Raw genomic sequence first — 9153 nt, forward strand, 5'->3', positions numbered from 1 at the left:
TTCTACTTCTTGGTGGGGATGCCAAGAATTCAAATACAAAATATTTTACTTCATAGTTTGACTTCACGCAATCAAATATAAATTAACTTTTATAATCCGATCTCAAACGTTATGTGGGTAGTTTTGTTAATGTGGGAATGCCGTCTTTCGTGTAAAGTGCAAAGTTTTAAATTCGTGATTTACCTTTTGAAGTCTGACCATAGGGATTCACCTCGAAGGCCGAACAAAAGGGGCGCACTGAGAAATGCATCGACGCAACCACGTGCCATGTGAAAAAAACATGGGTACAATAAAGTATTACATGATTAATGATCTTTGTCCAAAAGTGTAGCCTATCAAAGATGCACCAGCCTTCTCAAACTTATTTTTATTCTATACAGCCCAACAATTTATTTTTAATTCTACCTCAAAATTTCCAAAGACATTAAAGATGTCTGGAATGAATTTAAAGACATGCTTACAAAAGATAGGCTTCTTGCAAGAAATCTTGAATATTTATATTAAAAACACTGGTGTCAAGTTTTAATATTTTTCTATACAACAACATGAGACGGAATAAACTTACTGCTGTGGCATACGATTGTTCTGAAGCTAATTAACAAAATAAAAAGAATACACTGAATGTTAAAGGGGTAATTCTTGATAGACCATCAACAAAAATCATTTAAAGACAAAAACCTTTACATATTGCTTTAAAGCCTGTTTTCACACATGCTGGAGACAGTCATCCTTCTTTATGACTTTTTTGTCACTTACCTTTTAACATGGTAAAGTAAACACACCTGTGGTTGGTTTTTTTTGTTTTAACTTCCTGAGTGACATCACCTCTCTCCTACAAAAAGGACTGCCCACTGAAGTTTTTGTCAGTTCATCATGGACCGCATCAGATTTGGCATCCTTACTATGTGAGTAACATAATATTGTTGAAAACTTTATATTGACTATTCAGCATCTTCCAAATATAATGAAATATAGCCTATATATTCAAATAACAAATATATAATTTCAGTGTTCTTTTCTGCAGCATTTTACAGTGTTGCATCATGAGGAATGTGCTCTCCATTCAGAAAAGAGAATGGATTGATACTCCAGTAGCAACGTTAACAGGTAAACAGTTATTCTTTGTTTATGTGCAGTTATTACTGGTGCTTTTACACTGATTGCAAGAAACTAAACTTGCATTTTCAGAGGGAGATGTGACATGTTTTTCTGAATACATGGAGATGTGGATCCACAGTACAAGAATTGAAGGACTCAGAGTCTGGCTGTCTGGGGCCTTACGGATCCAAGGTAATTCTTTGTAGTACAATACATTACAAAATATTTATATCAATTTAAAATACAATTCTTTGCCTCAGAATCACTTAATTTTTTTTTCCATAAGCCAATCTTGAATCTCTGGATGACCTGAATCTCCAACTGTCTGCCTGTGGATTCCTACTACACAAAGACCCTGACAGGAACTTCATTTTCAGAGTGAGCTACACTGGATATTTGGTCCAACAACAGGTATGTCAGTCTTTCAAGAAATATCTCATCCATTATTACAACCTCTGACATTTGCACCTGGGCTAGATGATGAAAATTGTTTGGTTGTATGTTGACTGTTTAGCACGGCTTTAATGTCCTGACACTGAATTTGCTGAAGAGGATCAGTCGATTTGGAGGCAGACCTCACAGTTTGATTATGAAGTGTCCCGTGGTTTCAGTACAGAGCAGAGAGCAAATCCAGTGTGACCCCGAGTATATTCAGGTAAATACTGGAGTTTCCCTTGTTTTTGTTATTTTGTTTTTCAACAAAGTATGGTATTTATATGTATTAGTATTATTTTTGCTTTATTGATATTTGTGTGTCTTCAGGTGGTCAGACAAGCTCCCCTTGGAAACTGGGATAATGAGGTAATAATAAAATGCAGTCCCTGGAATTCAGATTGCACAAAAATGTTTGTATGGTTGAGACTTTTGCAACATTTGGTTTTGCACTACAGATGCACTGGTCACTGTGTCTGAGTGATCACCTCATCGTAGCTCTGGAGGATGCCAGCTTGATCCAGATGAACATTAACATGACTGGAGCAGACATTACAGTTCAAGGCAGGAGGAGGGACATCCTAACTCCTCTCAAAGTATAAATTTCACGTAGCATCCTGCCACCTAGTGACCAATTGCAATATTACAACTGAAACACTGAATTTACCTTCTTTTTTTGTCAACACAGATAATGGAAAATGAGGGGGAATTTTTGGCCTTGAAGCTGGTCAGGGGTCAGTATGCCTACAGTATGGAAGCAACGTGTCCAAAGGGTGGGTAAATAGCAGAGAACGAGAGCTGGAAGTTATTTTTCTTTGCCAGTTGTGACTTTAACTTGTGTTATCCCACAAAGAAACGTAATACTGAAATACTTTGATTAGGTAAAAGCACTACAAAAATGTGAAAATATTAGATTAAAGATAGATTAAAGTTTTGCATCTAAACTCAAAGTACAGAAGTCAAAGAAGCAAAGTGTCCAAAGTAAAAGTACTTATGCTGCATACAGTCATAGTGGAGCTAGTTTCAACAAAAGATAATTATTACAGCTTTGTCCAGTGGCTCCCTGGTTTGATCAGGCTCCCTCCAAAGGGTCACAAGATGAACACGTGAGCATCTTGAGATGATTAATGTGCCCTGAATAAAGGTCACTTTTTAAATGTTTGAAAATGTAACACGATGTCCTCTCTGATCAATATCTCAACAGGTATTTAACAAAAAGCATCTGAAAGGTTTTGAGGCCCAAAGCAGATAATACTCTTTTAAAAGGGATCAAGCCAAAAAGACAGGGAGTCAAAAGTTCAGTCTTTAACCTTGAATTGTATAATATGCAGTGAACGTGTAATTTTTCATGGAGACTGTTAATCTGAGAAGTAGCTTTATCAGTTGAAAACATGGAGTCATGTAAAAAGTACAATTTCTCCTCTGACATGTAAGGGAGTTGAGCTATACAGTAGTAAAAGTGATAATACTTCTAAACAATACAGTGGGTACGGAAAGTATTCAGACCCCTTTAAATTTTTCACTCTGTTTCATTGCAGCCATTTGCTAAAATCAAAAAAGTTCATTTTATTTCTCATTAATGTACACTCAGCACCCCATCTTGACAGAAAAAAACAGAAATGTAGAAATTTGTGCAAATTTATTAAAAAAGAAAAACTGAAATATCACATGGTCATAAGTATTCAGACCCTTTGCTCAGTATTGAGTAGAAGCACCCTTTTGAGCTAGTACAGCCATGAGTCTTCTTGAGAATGATGCAACAAGCTTTTCACACCTGGATTTGGGGATCCTCTGCCATTCTTCCTTGCAGATCCTCTCCAGTTCCGTCAGGTTGGATGGTGAACGTTGGTGGACAGCCATTTTCAGGTCTCTCCAGAGATGCTCAATTGGGTTTAGGTCAGGGCCCTGGCTGGGCCAGTCAAGAATGGTCACAGAGTTGTTCCGAAGCCACTCCTTTGTTATTTTAGCTGTGTGCTTAGGGTCATTGTCTTGTTGGAAGGTGAACCTTCGGCCCAGTCTGAGGTCCAGAGCACTCTGGAAGAGGTTTTCTTCCAGGATATCTCTGTACTTGGCCGCATTCATCTTTCCTTCAATTGCAACCAGTCGTCCTGTCCCTGCAGCTGAAAAACACCCCCATAGCATGATGCTGCCACCACCATGTTTCACTGTTGGGATTGTATTGGGCAGGTGATGAGCAGTGCCTGGTTTTCTCCACACATACCGCTTAGAATTAACGCCAAAAAGTTCAATCTTGGTCTCATCAGACCAGAGAATCTTATTTCTCATAGTCTGGGAGTCCTTCATGTGTTTTTTGCCAAACTCTATGCGGGCTTTCATATGTCTTGCACTGAGGAGAGGCTTCCGTCGGGCCACTCTGCCATAAAGCCCCGACTGGTGGAGGGCTGCAGTGATAGTTGACTTTGTGGAACTTTCTCCCATCTCCCTACTGCATCTCTGGAGCTCAGCCACAGTGATCTTTGGGTTCTTCTTTACCTCTCTCACCAAGGCTCTCCTCCCACGATTGCTCAGTTTGGCTGGACGGCCAGGTCTAGGAAGAGTTCTGGTCATCCCAAACTTCTTCCATTTAAGGATTATGGAGGCCACTGTGCTCTTAGGAACCTTGAGTGCTGCAGAAATTATTTTGTAACCTTGGCCAGATCTGTGCCTTGCCACAACTCTGTCTCTGAGCTCCTTGGACAGTTCCTTCGACCTCATGATTCTCATTTGCTCTGACATGCACTGTGAGCTGTAAGGTCTTATATAGACAGGTGTGTGCCTTTCCTAATCAAGTCCAATCAGTTTAATTAAACACAGCTGGACTCCAATGAAGGAGTAGAACCATCTCAAGGAGGATCAGAAGAAATGGACAGCATGTGAGTTAAATATGAGTGTCACAGCAAAGGGTCTGAATACTTATGACCATGTGACATTTCAGTTTTTCTTTTTTAATAAATTTGCACAAATTTCTACATTTCTGTTTTTTTCTGTCAAGATGGGGTGCTGAGTGTACATTAATGAGAAATAAAATGAACTTTTTTGATTTTAGCAAATGGCTGCAATGAAACAAAGAGTGAAAAATTTAAAGGGGTCTGAATACTTTCCGTACCCACTGTACCTCAGAATGTACATAAACTACAATACTTGAGTGAATGTACTCAGTGCTCTCCATCACTAATCCCAATGTTACCCCTGCTGTACATTTCAGTTACTACATCTGCAGCAGACGAGACTGTGCTGCATATTTTCAAACGACACATGGGTTTGACCAGACGAGGCAGCCATTACAATGACCCTCTGACAGTCAGTGATGTGTCGATTAACCAGACAGATAATTTCACCGTGCATGAGACGAGTGAATTTCTGACACTGTCCATCCCCACAACCCAAATACTCCAGTCCAAGGTGAGAGCTGAAACAACAAGTTGGAAGTATGTCTCCATACAAGACATTGGTCACATTATGGTGGTACATGTTGTGTGTAATGCAGTTGTGATAGTTTCTGACATTTGTTAAGATGTATGTACTGTGTAGGATTAATCACAGAGTGAAACATCTAAACTGGGTTTGTTATACAGCCCTGCACAGACGGCAAACAACTCCTGCAGCCATTCTACAGGGTGGATGTTGTGCTCACCTTCAGAGAGACAAATCACAAAATGCACTGGACCATGGAGAACACACTGCCTTGCATAGGTGAGTGTGCTGCTGATGAACACAGTAAAACTAAAGAGGTGATTAATTATTGGATGTTATTGTGACCACTAACCATTCTGCATTCGGCATTTAATGTCGTCACAGCAAGTCACTTCATATTTCAAACTTTAAAGTTTAAAGTTAGACTGAAGGAAAAATAAATGACAAAAAAACTAACAAAATGCAAATGAAAGGCCGTTCAAGATACTTTGTGAATTTATATCTTACAGACACATGGATTTCTATTGTATTGTATTAACAACAGTATCATGCTCAACTTAACTTTACTTTACTTTAGCCATATTTAACTGTATCATTTTTTGTGGTAGTTTTTAAATCAGCCTTAACAAACAAATTTTAATTTGAGGTCACTTTGATTTCTGATCATCTTTAATTATGGACAATACCATTATTGAGCATCTACTTGCAATTATTATTCAGAAGAGAATATAAGAGAATGTTGACATTTTTGGTGATAAAGGTCTTTACCAGAAAGGATTTTTTCACTACTAAAATCTTAAAATTACATTAACCCATTTGCCAGTGTTAAAAACACAAACCAACCAACCAACCAACCAACAAACAAACAAACAAACAAAAGCAACCAAATATATAAGTATGCAAATATTGTTAGTTTCAGGGGTTTAACAGCACTAAATCATTTATTCTTTGTGTTTGTACACTGGAGACTTTAAGTTTTTACATAACACTTGTGTAAGTTGTGCATTAAACCCATGATTGGCTTAAAAAACTATCTGTGATGTCACAAATCATGTTTGTAGGTACATGTCCAAACCTCAGATTAAAGGTGAACAAATACTGTTAACCTTCATCCCACCGGTGGATGAATATGAAAACAGCCTTCTGGTGTCAAACTCTGCACATTCATCATTCTGCCCAGTGAGGGTCAAAAATCCAACAGAAGTAACAGTAAGCGAGATGCATCGAGTGAAAGGCGAACTTTAACTTGCAAGTCAAGTTGGTGGAAAAATATGAATAAAACATAAAGGTATTTTTTTTTTATGGAGCTACTGCAGGGAGCTGAGATAGATTCTTTAGTGTTGTTATGGAGAAGGTTTGTAAAATTGAGTAAAATGATGCTCTGATAACCAAAAAACTACATTATTATAAAGTGTGGGATCTTAAATATTGCTTTTATAGATTAATCTCACCTTCACTAAAATTACGCAATAATTCCTTTACAGTTGGACCTCATGACAAATCATCATATACTACATCTTCTCCTGGTACAAACGTCACAGGTCTGTCCACGCTCAACTTCAGACATGAGGAGGTAACTACAGAAGAGCCGTTCACTGTCCCTGCAGGGAAACTAAACGAGAGAGATCCTTTCAAAGAGGAGACTACTGGGTTTTCCACAACTGATCCTCCTTACACACAGACACAGGGCAGCAGTTATAATTTCCACATTGATGAGATTTTAAAGAGTCAAAGTGAAAATGCATCTTTATGGTTCCATAATGACACCATAATTACTATTAATTCAACTGAAACAAGCACAAATACTTCAGCAGTGCCAGATTTCCTTGACTCAGAAGACACAGGTGCAGCATCAGGAACATCTTTTACTACACCAGTTCTCACTGAACAAGAATACCCAGAATTCAACACAACCAGTGAGAATGAAGACCAGAAAAAACAGAGAAGACCAAAGTGGATTTGGAAGGATAAAGAAATCTAAATAATTACCACAATTGAAACCGAGTATTCAGTCCCCCAGTTGAAGCTAACAGGTAACCAACCCTTTTCAATCTGCTCTTAGACAACCTGAACATCTTTTCCGGTGTCAGCTTCACTTCCCTTTGATTTTAACTAAAAATGTAATTCACATCATAGTAGTGAAGGATGGGTGTTGTCAAATTCTGTAAGACCACATTTCCCATCATTGAAAGCTCTTTATTTGATCAAATGTAATCTCTTTTTTGTTTGTAAGTTTGTTCTGTGTTTTCTAAATCAAACTAGACTTCAAATACAGTTTCAGTGCAGTGCCAAGCATTTGAGGCCTTTTGATTCTTTTGTTTGAATTCCCACTGGTGCCACACTGAACGTCTGTTTGCAGCCGTGAAAGGTGACGCAGTGGTCAGTGAGGGATGATTATACAAGCAGAAATACAGGCAGAGCTCTGCCAGCCGTTGCCTGAGGGTGGATATTATCCAGACACAGACAAGGCAGGCGTTGAATAAACACGTCTCGTTCCAAGCAGCACAACAGGCTGATGAAGAGACAAGCCTGCAGTTGTTTCAGCTGATGCCACCTTTCAGAGAAGCACTGTGTTGCAGAAACTGAAAACAAAAACTTAACTTTTTGTCTGAGACGATCTGCGTGAATCAGAAATTTCAGAATTGTTTTCTTTTGTAGAAAAAAATTACATTCAAAACTAAACATGATTTCAGCTGCAGTACTTTATGGCTCTTTGCTGCAGTATCTGGAATCAACAGGAGAGGGCACTATTGAATATGTTTTCAGAAAACTCTCTCCCTGGGCTGCAGCCGGCCTCCAGATGGTCTTTTCCAAATTGACCTGTTTTACATGTTTTTGTAGAGAACATAAATTCAATCTAAGCTGCTCTTTTTGTTTGTAGTATCAGATAAACTGCATGTTAATCATGAAATAACCCTGGAAAATCCAATATGTTTTAGACAGAGGAGTATAATTAGTCATCTTTGCCAATGGACTTAATTAATTTGCTTTATATATTACAACCCTAAATATACAGAGTCACACATTGACCAGAATCTGTTGACTGAAATGGGTGAAGATGTTTCACCTTTGTTTTTCATCCTTTTTTTTCCACCTTTGTTATTGTGACCTCCTGGTATGCACCAAAGCCTCTGTAAATGATAACAGTGCAGTGTTACGCAGTTACATGCATCATATACAATGGGCTGTGAGGCAGAAAATCTAAACTTCCTTGTGCCTGTGGTTCCCATCTGCTCTGTGAACTTATGAGCAGGAAATGGAATAAGTAGTGCAAAAAGCACGCCAACATCCCCATTCTTTCATGTGGCCTCTCTCGGCCATTACCCTATCTGTATCGACTGTTAACTGTCTTTACAAAGTTAAAAAACCCTTTCATGTTTCGCAGTTTCTTTTTTGTTTTAATTTCAGCCTGAGCATATGGTTTGCACATCTGGGAGATGCTAAGCATGGTGGCACCCAACCCCCACACACACTGCTCCTGTGAAGTGATCCATATATGGTCTTCATTGTTATTGCTCATAATCACTCATCATTATTAAAAACAAGTTCTGTCTTGATTGGCTGCTTTGAGTTTGCGGCGTAAAGATGCTTAATAATGTGAACTTTCATTATTTCAAACAAACGCGTAACCTTCAGAGAAACTTTTCTAATTTAATTCAGAACTGTGAGACATCACAGAGAAGTTGTACTACGTCCTATCCTGCAACTGAGTTTAACACTCACATGGCAAGTTGTGCATGTGTGTCTGCAATTTTTTAGAAGAAACATCCTGTGAAGTTAGTTCTTGCATAGACTACCCTCATTCTGATTAGATATCTCGGAACGTTTCTGCAGAAACCACCGTCAAGCTGCAAAAATCTAATCAGGTTGATGTTATTGTTCAGTGTCACACCTTTTAAAGCAGTCCAACAAGAAGACTGGGTGCCGCTTGTTCCATGTGACCACAAACAATAAATTACATTCGATTAGTAAATTTGAAAATAACCATATTTAATAGGAAGGAAGAGTCTTTAACTGACTGGCAATTTAATGACACCTAAATGAAGTCAACATTACTATTGTGCACAACTTTAGGCCATTAAATGCCACTTCAGCTCTTCTCTGCAGCTACCAGCTCTCCGGCAGACAGGGTACCGTGCCACTGGAGAGACGTGGGGAGGAAGAGGGGGAGGAAGGCTATGTGTGGCTTTGAGTGGTTTGCTGGGCCTC

General features: G+C 38.7%; 1 protein-coding gene across 1 annotated transcript; it reads left to right on the top strand.

Annotated features, from left to right (window-relative positions):
* The first annotated feature begins 304 nt into the window (after window positions 1-304).
* cunh1orf127 (chromosome unknown C1orf127 homolog) lies at window positions 305-7744 on the top strand. Its single transcript, XM_069689013.1, has 11 exons — window positions 305-905; window positions 1025-1107; window positions 1189-1290; window positions 1385-1509; window positions 1613-1753; window positions 1861-1899; window positions 1989-2126; window positions 2219-2303; window positions 4736-4932; window positions 5106-5223; window positions 6429-7744. The coding sequence occupies exons 1-11, from the start codon at window positions 874-876 to the stop codon at window positions 6923-6925; spliced, it is 1557 nt and encodes a 518-aa protein (XP_069545114.1). The 5' UTR covers window positions 305-873; the 3' UTR covers window positions 6926-7744.
* Window positions 7745-9153: the final 1409 nt, after the last annotated feature.

The sequence above is a fragment of the Brachyistius frenatus genome, unplaced genomic scaffold (assembly GCF_029030835.1).
Source record: "Brachyistius frenatus isolate BFR_SWC_R1_liver_20210118 unplaced genomic scaffold, ASM2903083v1 Contig_6, whole genome shotgun sequence".
In the NCBI taxonomy this organism is placed as follows: Eukaryota; Metazoa; Chordata; class Actinopteri; family Embiotocidae; genus Brachyistius; species Brachyistius frenatus.

Coding starts and splice junctions, on each gene's coding strand:
- cunh1orf127 (XM_069689013.1), top strand. CDS start 874: ATGGACCGCATCAGATTTGGCATCCTTACTAT. Junction 906..1,024: donor AGATTTGGCATCCTTACTAT/GTGAGTAACATA, acceptor TCTTTTCTGCAG/CATTTTACAGTGTTGCATCA. Junction 1,754..1,860: donor GTGACCCCGAGTATATTCAG/GTAAATACTGGA, acceptor GTGTGTCTTCAG/GTGGTCAGACAAGCTCCCCT.